This window comes from Macrosteles quadrilineatus, unplaced genomic scaffold (genome assembly GCF_028750875.1).
Source record: "Macrosteles quadrilineatus isolate MER2022 unplaced genomic scaffold, UCM_ALF_1.0 Scaffold_3__2_contigs__length_128488019, whole genome shotgun sequence".
In the NCBI taxonomy this organism is placed as follows: Eukaryota; Metazoa; Arthropoda; class Insecta; order Hemiptera; family Cicadellidae; genus Macrosteles; species Macrosteles quadrilineatus.
Window position 1 is genome coordinate 124,417,072 of NW_026542596.1, and position 23,466 is coordinate 124,440,537.

Sequence of the window (23,466 nt, forward strand, 5' to 3'; positions counted from 1 at the left end):
TGTTGTAAATTGAATTGTACTTTAAATCACATGTACTTGAACAGCTGGCGAAAGTAAAAATGATTTCAACAATATATTCTTGCATGATTTTAAAGAATGTAGCTACAAATTCATTGATATGCATGTTTTTCTTTTTCTTTATCTGATTTGTGATTAATAGATAAAATATTAATGATAGAATGGATTCCAGACATTTCAGGGGGCCTCAAAAAATATTTTGATAAAAGCTTTTTCCAAATTGTATTTTTCATAATTAGCGTTTTTTTGCCAGATAAGAATCTTATCTGATACCCTACAGTATTAGAAATTCTACACAATTCCAAGGGAACAAGGTCTGCATGAACTTTCCTGCAAGTCACTCAACTTTGAATTATATTTATTTGGATTGGCAATTCAGAACAAGAGTAGTTTATCTTATATGTGATGTGATTATCTGCAGTACTTAATTTAATCAAATATTATTTGGCAGGGGTTAATAAATTGTTTGTTTTTAGAATCGGGTCTAAAATAATTTAAATTAAAACAGCACAAACAACTTACCTTGTTTGTTACCATCATGAACCAATAACCATGTTTAGTTGTTTTATTATGTTTATGTTTCTTTGATAGATTTTAACAATAACATAGGCCAGTGACAAAGTCTGTGATGAAATCTCTTCTGTGTTACATGTCAAATTAAAGTGATGAGAGCAAGGGGCAGTGATTTAACACTTGAGCAGACTCTCAGGGATTTATTCACTCATGCAGACAACTTGCAAGGATTAAGCTGCCACTTCAAAAGCAGATCTTTGAACTTAAGTTTGAACAAATAAGTAAAGCAAACTTCCAATATAATTACGGGCTTTGTGGGATTGGCCATGTGGAAGACAAGAGAAGCGGTTTTGTTATGAAGACCTCTGATTTGAATATAATTTGTGCGTTCATGTCATCACTGACAGTTAGTGCTATATGGTTTTGATTTCTAAAGGTGAGTGTTTTCTTGTTGGAGAACAGTTGTGATTTGTATTAAAATGAAAATCTTATCCATAGCATTCATATAATAACTAACATAGCATGGTACTTTCACCTTAATTATTTTTAAGTAATATAAACCAGAAAATTGAAGTCAACCCTAATTTGGTGACAAACAATAACATATCTGTCTCATTATTTTGCGTCACTGTTGACCTCAACTCATTGAAAACAACAAATTATCTGGTAAAGAATTACCCTTTATATTACACTGAGACAATATTTCATCTTGACCCTACTTATTCAAAGTATCTGATGTAAAAGTAAAAAAACAAAGACTTTTTGGTTTGATTAAAAAGTTGAAAATCTGTTTGGATCAATAGCTGATATAAAAATATTCTGGGTTAAGAACATTTTATGAATAATTTATAAATACATCACATTAAGGCTATATGCAGTACCAGATTTAGGGTACTAGCATAAAAAATAAAACATTAGTTTTGGGCTAAATTAACACAGTAATATGCCGTGCGATCTCGGTGACATCATTGTTGTCATTCACATAATTTATTAACTAAAAAAATTCAATATCTATTATTTAAAAGTTTTTAAAGTACAAAACGCTGTAGTCTCCGCTTTCATATGGCTGTAGCGGACTAGATGTATATCCGGTATTGACTATTTCATATTGGATTTCATATTTGAAATCGTAGTTAAATAAAAGTTCAAAACAATGTAGGGAGCAATAGTTTTTATTATTTAAATAAATAGCATAACTAAAAAGCCCCAAACTATATTTAGGTAATCGGAACCCTTCAATATGAGACCCGGTATCCCTAGGTTGGTGGGGATGGTGGGAATTCAATTATTCTTAAACACGCTTCTTTTAGTATTTGTGAAGTATTGACCACAATATTTAATAGGATGATAGAAAAGGGTGTATACCCAACAGTACTTAAAAAAATTAAAGTGGTTCCAGTTCACAAGAAAGATAATGATAGTTATGAAAGCTTCAGACCAATATCAATTGTACCAACCATATCAAAGTTGTTTGAATTACTAATGTATAACCAGGTGTATGAATACTTTGAAAGTAATAACATTTTTACTGATAGGCAGTTTGGGTTTCGCTCTGGGAAGAGCACAAATGATGCTGTTGTTAGTTTAGTTATAGATGTAGTTAAAAATATAGAGAACAAAAGATTGGTTTGCTTTCACTCTTTTGACATGTCAAAAGCATTTGATACTGTTAATCACAACATATTAATACACAAATTAAAATTTTATGGTTTTCAAGACAATTCAATTAAACTTATCAATTCGTATTTAAAAAATAGAGAACAATTTGTTAGTTTCAAAAATTAGTTATCTCTTGGAAAAAATATAGACGTTGGTGTTCCTCAGGGATCTTCTTTAGGGCCACTGCTATTTAATATCTATATCAATGATCTGCCATACAATTTGATAGGTGAAAACATTAATAGTTTTCTTTACGCTGATGACCTAGGCTTGAATGTTTGTTCTGAATCTAGAGATCAAATTAATCACATCCTGCAAAATGCTACGGATCTGATTTATCAGTGGTGTAATGCAAATAGATTATGCCTAAATCTAAATAAATTGCAAGATTTAGAAATTTGTTTCTCAAATAGGCAGCCTCTATTAAATGAGGTAAAACCTTTAAAATTTCTTGGAATTAATCTAAATGCAAAACTAGATTGGAAGGATCACATTGACATAACCTCAACCAAAATGTCGAAAGGTGTATACTGCTTAAGAAGATTAAAAGGTTGTGTAACACAAGATGTTTTGATAACAGTGTATTATGCACAGATACATAGTTTATTGAGTTACGGAATATTGGTGTGGGGTTTCCAATCATATACCAAAAAGTTATTTAAATTACAAAAAAGAGCGATAAGGCTTGTAAGTGGTGTACGCTCTAGAACTCACTGTAAACCTATATTTAAACATTTCAAAATTTTAACTTTGCCAGCAATATATATTCTTCAAGTTCTGTTGTATGTAAAAAATCATTTAGAAATGTTCTCAGAAAATTCAAATAGACATAATTATGAAACCAGATTTAAAAACAACTTGCAAACAGTGCTCTGTAAATACTCAAAGAGTCAAACAAACATTCAATACATGGCAGCTAAATTGTTTAATAATTTATCAGTGGAGTCTGGGAGTTGTCCTTGAACACTTTCAAATCGAAATTGAAAACATATTTAATACAAAAATGCCCATATACAGTGGAGGATTTTTTTACATGTCAAAATATTTCTATTTAATTGTGCCTGTATTTATATATTTTTTAATACTAGAACTGATTATATTGATTTATTACATCTAAGTATTCATTTGCTGTATTAAATTATGTATTTTATGACGATTGTTAAAACATGTGAAATGTCTACAACAATAAATTGATTTGATTTGATGTCAGCTAACTTCTAGAAAGCCTAGGCATAAACTGTTTAATTTTCATCCATGTAAAGTACTCCACTAGATGCAAGTTTTAAATTAACAGTAATAGAATGTTTAACTGCAGTTAATTAGTACCAGTAGCTGTTTTAGGAGTCTTCAAAAATTGTTTCAAAAAATAAATATCCTGTGGTGTGAAATATGTCATGAATATTTGGAAATATGAATCAAAACAAAAGTTATAAACTAAGATTGTAATTCGGTAATGGTTTGAATGGGTAATAAAAAATACAATGTTGTTACTTAAATATATTTTACAACATTTACAATAGTAGATAAACACTATTCAACTTACAAAACAACAATATAACTTAAGTACACAATCATGGTTTCATAACAAATGGAATTAATACTATAAATTTAATTACAATATTTACAGTTTTGTCTGTATTTGACAGGCAAAATGACTAGGATGGTAAGTTAAAAACTACCAACACTATCTCATAAACAATATACAACTATATTTTAGTTATTCCAACTAATTTATACCAATAGGCACAATCTATATAAATAAAATTAGAGTTTTGTCTGTACATTGCTTAGAATAATGAACTTTTTGGTTATTTTTACATTTCATAGGTCAGAGAAACCGAATCAAACCTTATCTCAATTTCTGTCTGTCTGTCTGTCTGTCTGTCTGTCTGTCTATCTGTCATTCTCTTGGTAACGCTAAAATACGCACTTTATTACAACTACTCCTCAATAACTATAGCACTGTCCCGCCTGAAACTTATTTTCCAAATACTATACATATATGAGATGGTTTTAGACGTATTTCATCGAATATGAGACAGTTAGATATTTAACAGTAAACCCTTGAAAATCAAGTTTTTGTCGATTTTTGACGTGGAATTTCTGGAAGCCCATGTTAACCTTATGAGAAATGAAATTATTGAATCTTAACAGCTGTTTCAATTAAACAAGTTGGTTCTGTTCTGTGATGTTCAATAGCATTAAAGTTACAAGGATTACCAACAGGGTGCAGCACTAGCACTATTATTTCTTTTACATTTATGACAACAGCTAATTTGCAACCTGGAGGCGAGTGAGCGTAGCGAACGAGCTAACCTGAAGGCAAGTGAGCGTAGCGAACGAGCTAACCTGAAGGAAAGTGAGCGCAGCGAACGAGCTCCAACATACAGGTGAGTGAGCGTAGCGAACGAACTTCAACCAGGACGTGATTGAGCCATGCAAACGAGATCAGATAGTAAAAATAAAAGTAAGCCTACCGTTATAGGATCGACCGGCAGACACAGAGGTAATTTAACCTTTTATTGATTGTCATACCGATCCGGAACAACAAAAAACAACATAAAATGAAGCTATGTATAATAGTTTGGCCAGCATATCTTAAAATATGCAAACCAACTGCTGTTCTTTATATAAGAAGGTTTCAACTGAATATTATAAGATCCCCGTGCGTAGAACGGGTACACAGCTAGTACTTCATAAAATCTTTTACAGTCTGTCGATAAGATGGGAGAAGTTTTAACAACATAATAGAACATTTTGATTTAAATATCAACGTTGTACTACCACTAAAGATTCATCCACAAATCACAATTTTAAATCTACTTTTTACATAGAATAACTTATTCTGCTTTGCTTCTGTAATTATTGTAACTATCACTCAATTAATTATAACAATAGTAATTTAAACTTGTATAAAGAATAAATTACTATCAAAATAAGTCTTACATAATAGATTTAAAATTTTATTATTTAACTCTGGTGCTCCTTGTGCTTGAATTAATGTTTTCTTTATTATTGCTCTTATGCCTAGATTTGAGCAAAGTCAAAATATCACCTTTAAAGGATATTTAGATTTGTTTCTAAAAATCCCAAACTAAAAGAAAAATTGTAAAACATACATATAAAATTAATAGTATTCTTAATTTGATGTATATGACTTTTTTGTTTTATTAATTATTGTATTAATTTTTATGTTTAATGTATCCATAAAGATGACTTTTTCAAGGTTTGAAAGTAGCTTTTGACTTCATTTGCACTACAGTGTTATTATTTCTGTAAAATAATGCAATAAAGCTAAATCAAATAATTGAAGACAAAATAAAATTGTTGTTTCAAAAGATTTTTCTACAGGTTGGTAACTTATTAAATATTTTTAAAGTAGGCTTGCACATATTTTTGGAATGTGATAGGTATTTATTGCACACTACTTTACCAATCTAACATACACTAAGCTTACATTATAGTCTCTTTAATGTGAGCACTAATATTGCAAAGATTCCTAGTCGAGTCTAGAGGTATAAAATAATAACACCAACATCCCTACACCCAATACTGTACCTTGTTTTTAACGAGTTAACAGTAAATAAAAGAATTCAAGATTAAATTATGAATATAAATTATGTTTTGGAAAGGTTGTTTAGAAAAATAAATAGATTATTTGGAACAGGTTATTTTTGTAGTGGGTTCTCCACCTGGGAAACTAAGGATAAGGTAATATCAATAAAAAATTGTGTTAAAATGTAGGCCTAATCAGCTGCATCGAAGGTTTCTATCGTCAATACTAGCATTGACTAGACTTCCCATGTGAAATGAAAGTTTGAAGCCAAGAAAATAGGCTAGATGAAGTTCAGGACCATCTCACCAGAGTTTACTAGTGTATTGGGTTGAATATTAATTAAAACAATAGACAAATAGAATAAACTGTCAAAGGAAGGTTCCGGCACCGCTAGGAGTGCCGTGTAGTTAAGGTGCACACCGCTGCAGGCGAGGAGCGCAGGAGCCGAATGCGAGCAGCAGACGCTGCAGCGGTGTGCACCGTAACTACACTGCTAACCTAGTGGTGGACACCAGAACTTATGCTAACCGCAGCACAGCTGACGGTCTATGTTTATTTGTCTATGTTAAAACCAATGCAGTATCATAGCAACAGCTGATTGATTTATCACTTAACACAGAATATTGTCATTAGTTGATGACCATCTCAACAGATTACACCCCGTTTCTTGGCTTCAAATTTGTACATTACATGGGAAGTCTATTCTGTGTACAGTCAATGATACTATTTATCAGAGGATAACAAATTTACAAGATATATTGTTCAGTTTATAATTTTATACCTCAAACATGGCGACTCTCCAAGAACCAAGGTAGTTTGAGTAAATACAGTAGACCAAACTAATGTGACATGCATAAGATTCCAGGTGAAGAAAAAAAAATCCAAACAAATGATTTTTAATCACTCAACTTACCTTGGACGGAGATGGAACCTTAGTTCTAATATATTAATTTGTTTACTACTAGATCACATAATTAAAGCTAACACCATGTTGACTATAGCTCCGTCGTGGCCTCCACTGAGTTTCTGTCCACTAAATAGTTGAAGCCTAAGTGAGAGTAGTCCTTCTTGCCTCGGAAAGTCACATTGTCATTGGACGGACTTGTGTTTCTCCTAGACAATGTGTCTCCTGACCTAAAACATTAAATCTCTGATGTAATACAAGTATAAATTGTGGCTGTTTCCTATTTTTAAACAATTTTAGAAAAATTCTGGATCAAAATGAACCTTAGATTTTCTTAAGAGTCTTCCGTAGTGGAAGCCATGTTGGATTTCTTCCCCATAAGAACAATGTTAGAACATTACATCATTTGTGGGCACGTAACGGCGTTATTTGTTAAGATATAGCTTTGAAATTTATAATTTGTATTTTTAACATAATAGGCTCGTGTGACTGAGGTTTTTGAATTTTGAAAATCCATTTTCATTTCCTTTCAATAATTAGCTTAATTTTAAGCTAATTAATAATCAATTATTCATTATAAAAATTAAAAATTGTGAAATAAAAAATGTCAATCTCTAGAGGACCGCAATTCCTTAAATTTAACTCCTTATCCATAATTATATGATAATTTGCTGATGAGATATTTGGACCCAAAGTTAACATTGTTCTTATGGGGAGGAAATCCAACATGGCTTCCACTACGGAAGACTCTTACGTTTCGCCAGTTTTGATCTAACTTATGAGGATAAATAAACTGTGGAACAAGCTTTGACAGTAGTAGTCCCTTTGAATATTAAATCATGGTGATAAACTATGACTTTTTTAAATGTTTACATCAACAAACCTACTAAGAGTCATAACTAAGAGTTTAACCTACTATAGTTCCAAATAGATAAAGAACTTTCACATAAGAGCCAATAACACAATATTTAGATTTATAAAACCAGTACAGATTAGATCATCGTGATTGGTAATAATTTTGGGATTAGGATTAAATCTTTTTAATTTACTGGATTCACCCATTAATTTGCTTGAAACATATCACTGCATATACCTTATAATTAATCAAGTAGATCTTATGATTATATAAACGAGGCACTATTTTAAGCAGCCTCACTATGTCTAATACACTTTAGGTTATTTTATCATTATCATTATCAATTCAGATGGGGACACCACCTAGGTGTGTATTTTAACCCAAATATGAGTGAAGGATGAGAGTGGAATGGTGCGAAATGGTCTGTGTAGCTTTGTTACTGAATAACAAATTTTTTCAGTAGCCATGATTATTTATTTAAGGCCCAACAATCAGCGACAGCTGGGTACAGTTTCAACCATCAAAAAGCTACTGACTTTTCTCAGTATCGATCCGATAGCCTTTTGGAGCTTTATAAGCACTACTTAGCCAGTCAGTGTTTAGGCCTCTGACTCATGTAACACTGACAAAACACAGTGTATGATAATTAGGTATACGTCACTGTGTACAAAAAAAAAGCAAAGAAAAATACAATTTACTTCCAACTACGACTTCTATAAAACATACAAAAAATATTCAACATACAAACCTTTACCTGTCATAAGCAGGGTTTGTGACTCCCGAAGGAGAACGGTGAATGTTGTTGTTATTGTTGTGGTGAGATCTTTGTCGACCAATGGTGGCCGTTCTTGTCATTGTGTTCACGACAGGCTTATCTGTAAACATAATCTAAAATCACTACGAGAACAATGAGGAAAAACATGTTATTTTGTAGATAAAACACTTTTTAGAGAGTTAGATTCACTTTTTGTATTCTCTAAAGAAAGTAATGCGATGAGTTAAATTATCACGAGAAAATTTTAGAGAAAATGGCCCAAAATATACTAGGATTGACAAGGTAATCCTACCTATTTCCACGTTAACCTATTTTGTATTGTCTTAAATCAATTGCCATACTGAATAAAAAATTGTAGACTAAGAATATCGAAGACTCAAAGATCAAAGGCAAGTGATTAAAACCTATTTAAGTACTTTGAGCGTAGTTTAATCTTTATTCAACTCTCTTACCCAGAGTTTCATTTAGCTCTTTTGAGATGTAGCCGACGTTGTCTAGATTGAAGGTGTGGTTTTTGTTGCTGAAGTCCAGTTGAAGATCGTTGAAGCTGTCATTGTCATCTACCGGAACACTCATTTGTAGAACCTGAAATTTATTGAGGTTAACTACTGACGGACTAACTAAGTAAAAACTATATTTGGTGGAGTTGGAAAAGTGTGTTACAACAGTATATCTTATTACAAGTACAAACTGTGGAATTTCAAGGTGCAAGAACTTCAAGATACATAAGTTTTGTGCACTAATACTATCTCACTGGTATATTGCCTGTTGTGTTTAGGAACTTAACAGTTAAGTTCCTAAACACAACAGCCAATATACCAGTGAGTTACTCTGCCAGCCAGTTTATCCTTTAATAAGATGAACGATGCTCAAAAAAACTAATAATCAACTCTAACTATACCAAAAGCCTGGTAAATGTAATTATAATAGTAAGAACACCTATTTCTACTTATACACAGTAGAAGCTCCTTAGACAAGCAAAAGTCCTAAGAAGCGGATAAATCCACTCCAAGTTTAAAGGCGGTTGGAATGATCCAACTGTTAAATAGTTGCAATTTAATTTGTATCAATCAACATTTTATAATCACCTGTGTTTCATATTCCTTCAGACTGGGTTCCACAAACACAGGATCATAGTGAGGAGTGACATACATCCTCTGCATCCGCTCCTTGTAGGCTCTGTATCTGTCAGTGAACAAAAGCATTAGCAGTGTGGCAGCAAAGCTTTGTTATGTAATAAATTTGACATAATGCCATACATAATAAATTAATTTGTCGCAAATGTTCTTTTTTTATGCAATTTTATGTTATGATGCATTTTGATAAGTTCAATAAATTTACTAATTATGAATTTACTGTATATTCATCACAATGACTCAACGATGTAGCAGTATCATCGTGATCATTTCCCATGGTCCATTGAACATCATCACCATCTCCCATGATCACAGAAACTTGATCATCCTCATCCACAGTGATAACCTTTTTTTTTCGATTATGATATTAAATAATTGGACCAAATGTTCGTGACCATACAATGTAGCTGCATTCACATCTATGTGAATGCTGTATTAGCTCACATTTCTAGGAAACCATATTTTTGTTTTCTAGACCATTGGAGATGACCCTAAAGTTTAATCAACCGGATCACGTGGTTCTAGTTCTAAAGCCATTTGTGTTGGCCATAATTTGAGCTTCAATCTAAGCTTGTAAGGCCACAAGTCTAATGCTCTGATCATTAGACTGGCCACACCCTTATTGTAAATACAATAAGAGTAACAATACCAAACCAAATTCAAAGAAAATAATAGCAATGGGTGTACCACGTTGTTAGGATTCTTCAAGAGCCTGATCAAGGCCTGCTAAAGAAGGACAGAACAGCGAGCACATAATAATAATAATAATAATAGAGAGGACACGGCGTTTAACCGAATGCACTGAAAGTGTGGCCAAATCCGCCATCTTGGTCCGTCATACAGCCTGAATCCAAGACCCGCGAGCTCAGTTAGCATTAAAAACCCCGCGACAAATACACGATCATAAACAACATTAATAGTTGACAAAAAATTCTGAAATTTTGCACACTTGTAGATATGATACTGAGGAAAACGATGGTGTTAATATAAAATTATTAGTTATGATAGTAATTGAGTTATAAATATGTTTAATACTTATGTAGTTTAATTTTTCAGATTCAGACATGAAAAAGTTGTATTGCAAGGAAATTTTTTATTTTTTGGTCAGAGAAATTTCGTCAGCGGGAAAGTTGTGGATAAATAACGAAATTTAACTATCCGATTCACCAAAATTTTTTATCATGTTCGGTTTTCTAAAAAATCAGGTACAAAGGGGATCCATTGCCGCTGCTCCGCGCCACGCCCACTGCGCCGCCGGGCCGTCGTCTATACATTTAGCGTGCAGTGTTTTAATGTTTTATACTGTTGTACTGTAATATTGTATATATTAAAGAAATTTTCAAATATATTGTCTATGTAGAATTTTTAACCGTTTAGCACAACTTTTTAAGGACTAAGTAATTAGCTTTCAATATCATTCAAGATAAACTAAAGATAATTCTGTAAGTTAAATTAAACACTCAATTTATTGTCCCAGAAAAATTAAAGTTTTATTGAGATGTTGCCTGATTTTATTTTTGTGAAGACTTTCGTTACTTATACAGTAGTAGCAAACTCTAACATTGAAATATTTTTGAGCAATAATTTTAATTAGGTACTAAACAAAAATGATTTTTGTCCATATTGTTTCATATCCTGAGAAATATGTACCATTTGGAAACAAATTTACTCCTACACATTGTCCAAGTACTTTGTTCGTCAAGTCCTCAATTACATTGTTTTCCTTTACACTAATATCATTAACTTTATATCTCTACACTATTCTCATCAAGCATAGCAGACGACTAGCGCGCTGCACACGCCGGGACTACTGTCGGGGAAATAAATACTGTATGTGCTTGAGTTTGAGCCTAAACTTGAGATTAATTATCCGATTTTGTTGAGACAAAAATTAAATATAAACTGGTTTAAATACATTTTACGTGGTAACAATTAAAACAATTTCCGTTTACCAGAAAAATTTTCAAAGTTGAAAGATTCTAAAAAGTACCGGTTTTTAAGAAACTCTGCACTAACACTGAAGTTTAAAACTTAATTGTAAACAAACCACTAATCCAATCTTTTTGAAATTTGTATGGCTTATTGGTAGATTTATTGTTAACAGTTCCATGCATTTTAAAATCTTTACTCACGATAGTTTTCATGCTGATGTTTATTTTTAAAACGTATGCTAACATCGTTAATAAGACGCTAAAAATTTCGTTCAAAATATCATCGTGTTTGTCGTGTCACAAGAAATAACACCAATATGACAGATTAATAATAAGAACAAAGGTGTTTTTTAAACAGATATATATTTGTAAACAAAGATTTCTCCCGCAACTGGCAGGCCGATTGGCTAAGTGGTTTCTTTACAATTAAATTTTAAACTTCAGTGTTAGTGCAGAGTTTCTTAAAACCCGGTACTTTTTAGGATCTTTCAACAATATACATTTTTCTGGTAAACGGATTTTTTTTCTGCTACCACGTAAAATGTATTTAAACCAGTTTATATTTAATTTTTGTCTCTACAAAATTGGATTATTCATCTCTGAGATATTTAGGCTCAAACTCGAGTGCACATATTTAATTTCCCGGCAGGTAGGCTAGCGCCACCATCTTTGTCCGTTTCGCCGGCTAGTAAGACTGCCACGCTCCTGCGCTCCGAGTAGCGCTTCTATTTTGTTATGTGTTCGCTGGGACAGAACGTCAAATTGTAAGAGGTAGCTATACCCTCCCCCGAAACACCAGAAAACCCACCTAGACCAAGAGATGCAGATGTATATGATGCCGGCTATGCCCAGCACCATGATGAGGGCAGCAATAGCCACCAAGGCGTAGGGGAACACCTCCCACTGAGCTTGTATGAAGGTGGTCCTGACAGGAGTCACACGTAGGGGAGGGTGAATGTCAAACAGACCTACGTGTAGAGCTGCAGCCAGAGCCTCGGATATGTCTGACTGGGCCTCCTTGGAGGTAAGGCTCCTGGAACAGGTAACATAGTCAAAACCTAGAGCTTAGAGGATGTTAGAAAAATAGAGAAATGATTATGAGAGTATAGTTTTGTATGAATTTGTGGTCATGGAGCTCACTCTCTTATCAGAAAGACATTGTCTTAACTTATCATAGTAAACATCTTTCAGCTTGATGAAATTCATACTGGACTAAGCTATTAATGATTATCGGTCAATGATTACTAAACTTTGCTAAACAATCTGAGTGGCTGATTGAAAGCTTCAAAAGGCTTTTTGTTTTTACTCAATTCTACACCCATCATTCGTTTCTCGTGTTGTTGCTTTAGAAATAGGATAGCCTATTTCATTACTGTGAGTATTCAAGAACCAAAAGTGGCATTTTGTACTCATACTTTCAAAAGAAACACTAACATAGGCTATGTAGTGGGGATAAAGCAAATAAAAAAATTGGGAAAACAACAGAAATTAAAAAAAAAGAAAAGGAAAATCTAGCAGATCATTTTTTACTTGCTTTCAGTTGGTTGTTGGTAAAAATTATTATCTTTAACACGAAGCTGCCATCAAAAATGAAATTATTCAAATATGACAATACTGATTCATATCCAGGTTAATTGTGGCATGTGGACTCTTACCTCTTCACAACGGAGGTGTTGCGGCCTTGTATCAGCTCAGTGTCAGGGTCCACCACATAGAACCACACATCCGTGCTGAACTGATCAGTGTCTAATGTCAAATTGTCCCTGGACCACTGTCTGGGCACCATCTGCTCAACTCCCACCAGCAAGTTACTGTGCTGCTCCAACAACGTTACCACCTGCCAAACAACACAATGATTGATTGAAACCATTGGGAATGTAACCTCTGTTTGGTAAATGCCCTCCTCAGAAACTTTCTTCTGTGGGTTGAACAGTATCTTGTACACGGGTGTGCGTAACAGACATTCCTTCAGAAACAAGTTAATGTAAAAAGGTTTGAAACACAAGTATTGCCTGTACAGGGAGAACCGTTACCGTACTATTATTTGTAAACGATAATAAAACCTGGATTTAAAAGTTTATCATAAAATCATCAGTCTGAATGATTGGACCCATACAAATGACCTAAATCAACCAAGGTTGGGAAGTTTTTTAAGGTAGGAAACTTAACTTAGTTAGGTGTACTGGAGGAGTTTTCTTTGTCAAATTCATAGAATGGGATATTAATAAAATTAGGCTGTGTTTTCATTAATGACCTTAACAAGGGCCATACAAGCAAATGCCGAGGTAATACTGACGACCTGTTTTGTATAACAAGGCCCTTTCTGCTCAGATAACTAAAGACCTTCTGGGTCGCTTCACAGCCCAGATTTCCATTATCTTTATTTTTTATGTGGTGATGATAAATTTAAAGATTCAGTCAATGGGGTGGTGAGGGAAGAAAAGACACTCAGTGCTGATGTCAGATTTAAAATAAGTTATTCCATCGTTAAAGAAACTTGTTGGACAGCTCCTATTAATTGGGTACATTTTTTAAATAAAATTATTCATACTTCATTTTTTAACAAGCAGTTCAACTTTTAAAGTATTGATACTGTTACCAATGGCCATTCAAAACCAATAATTTAATTTATTTACCTTCTCACGGTTTTCTTCCACTTCATCTGCAGGCATGTTGTTTATGACCAAGATCATGCGATCAATATCTTCAATGACATTTACCTGAAAAATAAATAATTTTTTAGAGTTTTTCCACGACAAAAAATAATGTTTTGTGCTGCAATCTTTAAGAGTAAATGTCAGAAAACAAACCAATATTATGATGAAATGAGTGAGAAAATATCAATTAGTTTATTATTAATTCTTGTTTACACAATCTGGTTTAGCTTAAATATAGAGTTCCAAAACTACTTTAGGCACAATGAATAGATTGAAAACAATAAAGAAAGATGAATATTTTTAGTTCAACTTTAAGTTATCACATATTGGAGACTGGCTTCTTGTATTAAACTTAGAATGAATAAATAAAAAATAGGGTAATCACAAATCTTGACATAGGCCTATCTGTGCACTCAAGTCAAGCCATGTCAACTTACGTAAAAGTCAAAAAGACCTAATTCAGAATAGGCTTTTATTCTGATTAACACCACTTGCATTTCAACCATCGTATTCCAACTGAACAGCATTTAATCGTTCATAATCCAGCATTGAATCTCAATTCAAGATAAATTGGTTGAATCTTAATTTTGTTTTTGGAAAGGCTTTAGGCCAGGATTTTGAATTGTATAATAAGGAGGATGGCAGCTAGCTTACCTTGAAGAAGTGCAGGTAGGCAATGTCGGTGACGGGTTTCGGTACCGAAGGTACTGGCACCGTCATTTCACCATCAATTCTTGGTTTGGGTTCTTTTACCAAGAACCGGCAGAACCGACATTTGACGTGAAGTACCGACCCATCACTAATAGTAATATTTTCCAACACCAACATATCAATCTCCCACATTTCCACTTACCACTATCTGTGTAGCAGCAGTGTTGTATCCTCTGCTGACTCCAGGGCTGTCTCTGGCCTCCACAGTCAGTCTGAAGGGTAAGGCCTCTCTACCTACAGAGTCCAGGGTCCTCTTGGTGCGCACAACGCCTGTACGAGGGTCGATGGAGAAGTAGTCCACTGCGCCTGTCTCATCAGGGATCAGGCGATACTCTACCTGGCCTAGCTTGCCTGCGTCCTTGTCTTCTGCCTGAAAATTGTAGATACAATGTTAAAGTAGCAACACTGTGATAACAAATACTTCTGTTCTATTCCTGGGTCCTGCGGTTGACGGACCATCTGTCATGTCATTCCTCTCTCTTCTCCACAACCTTTTTACCCCTTCCTTCCTTCTTCTAATATCCTCTTGGTCTATTCTCCTATATTATTATGAACTCTGTTATCCTCTGCATTCTCTCATCTTACATTACTGTATTCTCCAGCTTTGTTCTCCGAAATTCAATAACAGCAAGGTACTCTTAATGGAGTTTCCTAACAAATATTGGTTTCGGCCCGCTTGAACTAAATGTACATCATGTTGTGCAATTAATTACATTTATTGTTTTATTTTCTTGGAAATAAAATTATTTGCCAATACTTAACCTTTAACCAGTGCACCAATTAAAAATTCCTCTTACTTTGACATCCAGAACATGAGCCCCCACGTCTCTCCTGTCAGCAGCAACTCCCCCAAAGTATTTCTCTTTTTTGAATCTTCTGCTTGATTCTGGGTAGAGAAAGACAGGTATGTTGTCATTCACATCTAGAACCTGGATCTTTACCTGAAGACATTTGAAAAAACAAATGAACAACCATAATCAATAGGTATATGGTTTGTTACATACATCTGGGTTGCACAGGTGTAAGTTACATCAAAAACCGAAAATAAGTGCTTAAAAAAATATACTATCTGATCATACACATGTTTCTTTTGTGTGATGATATATGTTGTTTTGTATTACCTTCGTAATATGTTTATCACCAGAAAAACACTTTTGTTTACCATGCAAAAATTATGTTTACGGTGAAAATTTAATGTTCCCCATCAAATTTTTTATATTGCCGACGTATTGAACAACGTTTTATTGTTTCATCAACTGTATCAATTTGCAACAACCAAACCTGTACCATCAATGTAAACTTGAACTTTCAATAGAAGGCTTAGCAAAATAATTAAATTAGTTTTAAAATGGTCTTATGTTTTGAATTAAAATTTTAAAAATATTTGTAGTGTAGCGAAATATAACGTTCAAAATACTGGAAGTATATAATTTATCCTCAACCATATTTGCACTTCGAACACAAGGTCTAAATTGAATTTAAACAATAACTGCAGTAAACTTGTTAAAGTACACTAGGCCTAACAAATAAATTAAGATTTAATTGCTTCTTAAACACTTTACTACTTAAGAAAATCTGCAAATTTACATGGCATACTAAACAGGTAAAACGAATTGTAATGAAATCATATCAAAACTCCCGCTGCGGGCGCGAACTTTTGGTGTGACATGGCTCGAGGAAAAACATCCGCGCGCGGTACTCCCGCGGCGGGAGCGGCGGACGTCGGTGTGACCTTTAATATTTACATAATATTTACATCCATAATATTTACAGAAACTCTATTCATTATGACTGATGTCAAGTAAGCAAACAATAAGTTGTAAATGGGCAAACTTAAAAATAAAACAAGGAAAAATACCACAGCAGTAAATCTTTTTTATTCCATACTAATTGAGGATCCAAGTTGCCTGGAAAAATAAAAGTTGAGATTAAGCTATCCATGATATGATATAATGTTTTTCCAGGACTGTTTGAGTAAATGAAACAACTTTTACAAAAAAAGCTTGACTAGTGTGTTCTGAATTTTAAAAATCCAAACAGTGTAGCTAATAGCTATATAAATAAACTTAAGGTACAGTACCAAGCTTTTGATTTAGGGCTAAAAATAACCATGCCATCATGCCAACAAGTAGGTTAATGCTAACCCTCTACCCGCCTGTACTGTTGCATCCACACACAGGCACAGTGATGATTACACAACTAACTAAATAGAATACTACATAGTTTACAGTTGTGCATGTGCATCTCTAACTGTTGAGAATGTGACCTACCGAGGTTGAGGTGATGGCATTAGTGTTGTTGACCAGCAGACCAGTGTCCAGCTGTAGGGTCAGCTGGTACTCTGATGTCTCCTCACGGTCCAGAGCAGCCACAAGTCTCAACTCACAGTTTCTGTCTTCAGTCACTCTCACTGAGAACACGCCTGAAATAGAGCAACAACACAGTTATGTACAGAAGTTATGTTCAAATTTAGCAAAGAAAGCAGAAATTTCTGAGAATTAGGCAAGTTGATGGCTCATTCAGTTGCACAATGGACTTCAAATCCATGGCAGTGATGTGGGTTTTGATCCTGGTGCCCGCCACTACTACATTTCATTAGTACAGCTCTGACTCTTGTACCTACTAGTACATGCTCTATCCTTGCTTTTCTGGATACGTTCCACGCACAGGAACCAAGGCCTATGTGAACGGGCAAATGCAAGGATAAAGAGGCTGCCCCTGCCCACCTCTTAAAAAAAGTGATGGCAATAGGGTGTTAAGTTACACCATTTTATATCATGACAGTTATTTACAATAGACATCAATAAGTAACTGGTCTTTTCACCATCTAATGATCATGCTTTGTTAGATGTGCGCGCTTTTGCTGTTGTATCAATAGAACTAATAGAAGTGGTTTTAAGACATTTTTTTTATTTTCACTATCCCCAGGTCATACTTATACATGGAATATAGACTATGGGAAGTTATTCAAGAACCCAGAATTCTTGTTAATGACACTATAAGCTGCTAAGTTAGCAACACTTCACCACTATCTGATGTAATTTGAATGCAAGTGCTGCCATTCACAGTTCATTCTTATACTGTATCACCATTTCTTTACATGGTACTTACCATACAAAGACTTGCATTGCACCTATAAAAACCTTTCCATCATACCTCCTGTGTTTCCTTTGCTGATGGAACAGTGTAGTGGAAGGTTCTTGGGTTGTTTCTGGTTCTTGATGATGGTGAATGTCTTGACAGTGGAGTTAGGTTTGGTGTCCTCAGGCACCTCTATGGTGTACAAGGTGTCAGCAAACCCAGGACCAATGTCTGGAGTTACTGTAGTAGTTCTGCGGATGTACACAGGGACTGTCATAGAGGAAGACAACTCTGGCTCACCTGAGTCATACGCTCTGACTTCAACCTGTAAACACAATGTTTTGAAATAACAACTTCATAATGGGTGGGGTACAATATACAAAGTGAAAGAAGACAATTTCAGATAAGAGAAGAAATTAAAGCTACTTTTGAGGTTAGGCATTCTTGTTTAAAGGCTTTAAGCCAGAATAATATGCTTAAGTTTGTGTTTGACTTTCACAGGAAAAGCAGGCTGTACTGTTAACTATCCTTCAAAATAAGAAACATATTTACATAAACAAAATCAAAATATTTCATGGTCACCAACTAGTTGTACCTAAATCACAAAGAAAGCAATAGCAGTTTTTTTTTTTACAAAATAAATAGGTTAACATACCTTACGTCGTCAATCCTAAAAGTTTTGATTGACTGAACTTTTTTAGGATTGACAACGTAAGGTATGTTTAACTATTTATATTGTCAATAATCAATCCTGGAGGCAATGATGAATAAGTTTTTTTTTAATCGAGAGATCAAGCGGTAGCGTTGTAGACTAAGATATCCATATAGCAATGTCTAGTTTGCTTCCCAATGGCGCCTCTTAAAATTTGTCGGTACAATTCCTTAAACTGTACCAGTTCACGCCTTGTTTTTCTTAACAACGCCTTAGAAACCCAAATGAAAAAACAAAAGCAAAGTCAAGGAAACTGCCAATAGAAACAGAAATGATATTGACAAAAAGTTTATTTTATATAACAAAACATTGGCCTCTCTAACACCTTGGATGCTGGTACTACAAGTGTATAGTCAATGGTACAGTAGGCCTACTAAAAGCAGTGTGGCGATGTAGCCTACTTACCTCGTATTCATTGTCAGGCTCCTTGCGAAAGTCATCCTTCACCCGCAGTTCCCCCGAGGTTTGGTTGATTTCAAAGAATCTTGAAGCTTCTCCTTTGCCAACAATGTCGTAGCGGACCTTAGAAAGGGTTTCATCATTATTGTGACATTATCAAATAAAAAACTTCATAATACTCTGATATAAACTTGTGCATAAAATTATTTTGTTAAAGCTTACAATATAACGGTCACTAATTGTTTTACGGCAAATTCTAAATTCTTTGATTTAATGCAACCATAACATTTAGGCCTACTGAATCTTTTCTTTATTGAAACTATAGCAGTAACAGTTACTTGTATTTTGATTTGTGACAATAACAGATTATCTAAATCATGATGTAACCATAGAGCACTAGGCCTAGGTTTTTAGGATTTTTTGTGAGGATAGCAGGCTTAACTGAATGGAAAATAGTCCAAACTGGCACAATAGACACACAGCTTTACACAATATACACAAGTACACTCTCTCTTCCTTAGTTGAAAATGCTGTCAGTGACAGTGAAATATTCCAAGTTTTGGGTACTTATATAGTATAAAGTTTTGTGTCTCTTGTGCCAGTTTGGACTCTTTCTTATTTAAGTAAGCATGCTATCCTCACAAAATATCCTAAATTTAGCTAAATACTTCACTTTCCTTCCTTGTTACGAATCACTATAGAAGTTCTCCACTTACTGCTGTTGTTTTTCCTATGTGTTCACTGTAAGAAGTTTATATGGTTTTGTCAAGGTAGTAAAACCATATAAGATGACCAACTTACAATATTGTTAGGAGCCGTGCCATCAGCATCAGAAGCGGCTAGTGTAGTTACTAATGAGCCTATCTCAGTGTCATCATTCAGCACAATCGGTTTCGTTAAAATGGTCAAAAACACTGGAGGCACGTCATTTTGGTCCTGAAAACACAATTTTTATAGGGTTTCAATTCAGTTTTACAACAAAAACCAGTGATATTATTTCAAAAAAATCTGTGTTTGTTAAATCATGATATATAGATACAAATTTTAACTTATAGACTCAATCACACATGGCTGGTTTCAAGTTACAAGCCAGCAACAAGTAAAACATACGAGTCCCGCGTATAACCAAATCTTCTAAGATTATCCATCTTGTCGCTTGTGTATAAGCAAATGTCAGTTGGAGAAGAGATGGATTTGACACCATTGGGTAAGTAAGCTCACTCTCTTCTCTCCTTCCCAGGCAGTCGCCTCCAATTCTCTACGATTAGACAGGAGGCAACTTAGACAGATCACGGGTATGTTCACTGGCCATGGCTTCCTGAAAGCACCCCTGCATTGCTTGAGGATCCACAATGGAGACAATGTGTGTAGAAAATGTGGGCAGTCAGAGGAGACTGCAGACCATCTATGACTGCACAGCTCCGAACAAGGTAAGGGATGGCACTCTTGGAACAATGACAAGGGGCAGACACCTTCCTCAGGATGAGCTCATAGACTGGATGCTGAAGTTCATCAAGCAACTCAGGTTTGACGGACTCTGACAAAATGGGGAGCACAGAAAGCCCATCAGTGGCTGACGTTGACGTGCAACAGGACAAGGTCCTCCCCGACAGAATCAATCAAGCATATGTCAGTACACTTGGATAGTTTTACGATTAAGTTGGCAAAAAGCCTTTGTATGGTGTACAGTCAACAGCAGAGTCAACTTATTCCAGAGCATTATTATATTATATAATAGCAGTGAGTACACTGGGTTGGTTCACAAGCTGTATGTAAAATCCAGCTAGTAAGCTCTAACCTAGCTCTGAGTAATTGCGCCTCATGAGTTGGTTTCAAAACTGAATCATGAGCAAGTGTATATGACAAGATCAAGAGCAAATTGTATGCTAAAAGCTTTATGAAAATTTGTGAAGGTTTGATTTGTTTTGGCCTTGTTCTGGTTTGACTACAGACTGCTAAATAGTTGCAGCGGTAAGTAAATAATAATGGCTCTACTATGTGCAACTAATTGTAGCCTACATTTTATGAAAATAAAAAAATTTTGATTTAATCCTTTTGAGAGAAACAAATCAAATATTCAATAAAACAAATTATTATTCTGATCTAGAAAAGTGCTAGACAAAAGCTTAGATTTTCAAATAGAAATCCACATACCTCAACCATTATGATTACTTTGGTTGTAGCTCCAGGTCTCAGGTTCGGGTTTTCTTCTGTTCCAATTATTAGTGCGTATTGATTTTCTGTTTCATAGTCTAGGCCTCTGGCTGTTCTTATCTCACCAGTTTTCTTATCAATTTTGAAAAGATCCTGAGGACCTTGTTTGATGACATATGTTATGCTCTTGTTAGTGTCCAGATCTTCGGCCTGTGAGGTAAGCAAGAAATTAATAGTACAAGGAAAACAATTGCTAAAAATAAGTACATTTAGTAAAACTAAAATGCATTTCTCCATTCAGAAATGCATGGCTTAGGAATACACAACTAACTAATGTAAGGAAAGAGACTAAATTTTTTGCCCCACTAAGGAAACTTCTTGGGAAGGAAGTAATGTCGGTTACAAAACTGAAAAAAAACTACAATCTAGTGTTGAGAAAGTTTTGTATGATATCAACTGAAACTCTTTTTCAGGTAATTTTGCTGTATCTTGTACAATTTCCATTACCTTGACTTGAGCAACGAGGTAGTTAGCAGTGTTCTCAGGCACTGTAGTATTGTACAGTGTGACCGGGAAGGTAGGTAACTCGTCTTCCACATCTGTGACATGTACAGTGACTGTAGCTGTGGCGATCCTGGGGTCCGGGGCGCCGTCTTGAGCTGTCACTACAAACTTGAACTCCTGAAACATGTCATCGGAAATATAGCTGGGCAGCTCGACTAGCAATAACAATGTTGTCTTTTCCGAATTTAAATGTGGACGGCCTAATCTTTTAATGTTGTTTTAAATGTTTTAGTTGTGTTATTTCAAGTGTAATGACAATGACTGATTGAGTTATTTAAACCAAAATTAGTAATCCACTGAGTATTCAATAAGACTGACAATAGACAAGGTAAGTTTACTTTTATCCATGCCAATTTTCAACCTAGGTGGCAAGAATGAATTAAAAAAGAATTCATTTCTTGTACTTTTGAAAATATAAGAACTCGGGTTATAAATGAAGAATATAATTTATATTCTTCATTTATAACATTTATATCATTTCATTTATATGGTGCATGGAACAATTATTTTTGATACGAGATAAAGAGGTCTCGTATCGTAATAAAGTAAAAGTTTATTACTTCAGAGCGTTACGAGATCTATAGTTGTAGCTCCAGGTCTCAGGTTCGGGTTTTCTTCTGTTCCAATTATTAGTGCGTATTGATTTTCCGTTTCATAGTCAAGGCCTTGTTCATTTCATGTTTACTAGTTAGTTGATAGATCAATAAAAATGCATTATATATGTACAAGTTTCATTTCTTTACGATAACTGTACGCCAAAATATCGATGTTGTAACTTAAGGACAGAAGCCAAATTATGGGTCCCGCACAACGGGCTAGGTACGATACGAGACCTTGGGATCTCGTAGCGCATTGAACGTGTAAAACTAATGCACAGATGTAAGTGTTCTTTTATATATTTTTTATTTTTTTTAATGTCTGAACAGTATTTTTATTGGAGGTATTTTAACTAGTTTACGTACATAGAATTGACCTCAACCTTACGGCTACGGTAGCAAGTTAGCATTATTTGCACGATATTTTCGTGCCGGTGAGACACAGGCTAGTTGCCTGACTCTATCCGAGACTGGTAAGCTACGGTAATACCATTATTGTACGGTATTTTTGTGAGGACAAAACACAGGCCGGTTGCCTGACTCCATAAGAGACATTGCAAAATTTGTTTTGATACTGGAACTGGCACAATATTTTTGTGTCGGTAAGATTTTGGCCGGTTGCCTGACTAACTACAGTACTAAACTGACTAGTTTTCGGATGATAACATGGTATTAACTTCGCAGTTTGCATCGCCATCATTTTATTTGGAATCATCTAGTCTAAATCTAGACTAGATTAACTGTTGTACCTACGTGATAGTATAATATTATTGATACATGACAAGTTTCGTCAAAAGATTTAGTGTTGTCCCAAAAATAAATAAAAATCTGTATGTCTACAAAAATTTAGGTGACAATTTAAGCAAATTCCGTGACAGTAAGGGACATCGGTGACACATTACTCAAATCGGTGACTTTTCGGGGACTTCGGTGACATTTGTGACAGGTAGACACCCTGATAAAGTGGTTAAGTTATTATTGTACAAAATTTTGTGTGAAAAAAGAACATTAAATGGTAAATTAAACACAACTTATGTTTTAGGAAGATGTTTAAGCAAATGTAGGTGTTTAGCATTGTGGTAAGTCTATGCCACGTTCAAGGTCATAGCGCTTTTCCGCTTGAGTGCAAGAAAGTAACACCAAAATAGCGTGAATCTGCTGGTTAGAGGTGATTGTACAAAAGCCACCCCAATGTCAATAGAATTGGTGGAAATATCTGTTACCAGTCCTTCAACCCAAAAAGT

At 34.6% G+C, this 23,466-nt stretch overlaps 1 protein-coding gene across 1 annotated transcript in view; it reads right to left on the minus strand.

The window, feature by feature from the left end:
* Positions 1-3,751: 3,751 nt before the first annotated feature.
* LOC128988453 (cadherin-99C-like) overlaps positions 3,752-23,466 on the minus strand; it is a 137,777-nt gene continuing 118,062 nt past the window's right edge. Inside the window, exons 15-29 of the mRNA XM_054409746.1 lie at positions 21,570-21,743; positions 21,063-21,272; positions 19,710-19,844; positions 18,915-19,031; positions 17,873-18,122; positions 16,987-17,138; positions 15,514-15,657; positions 14,859-15,086; positions 13,985-14,068; positions 13,004-13,185; positions 12,157-12,381; positions 9,370-9,466; positions 8,734-8,866; positions 8,261-8,381; positions 3,752-6,880 (exon numbers count right to left, since the gene is read on the minus strand). Coding sequence (XP_054265721.1) covers positions 6,742-6,880; positions 8,261-8,381; positions 8,734-8,866; positions 9,370-9,466; positions 12,157-12,381; positions 13,004-13,185; positions 13,985-14,068; positions 14,859-15,086; positions 15,514-15,657; positions 16,987-17,138; positions 17,873-18,122; positions 18,915-19,031; positions 19,710-19,844; positions 21,063-21,272; positions 21,570-21,743 — 2,391 coding nt within the window. The 3' untranslated portion in view covers positions 3,752-6,741. The remainder of the gene's footprint in view (positions 6,881-8,260; positions 8,382-8,733; positions 8,867-9,369; positions 9,467-12,156; positions 12,382-13,003; positions 13,186-13,984; positions 14,069-14,858; positions 15,087-15,513; positions 15,658-16,986; positions 17,139-17,872; positions 18,123-18,914; positions 19,032-19,709; positions 19,845-21,062; positions 21,273-21,569; positions 21,744-23,466) is intronic.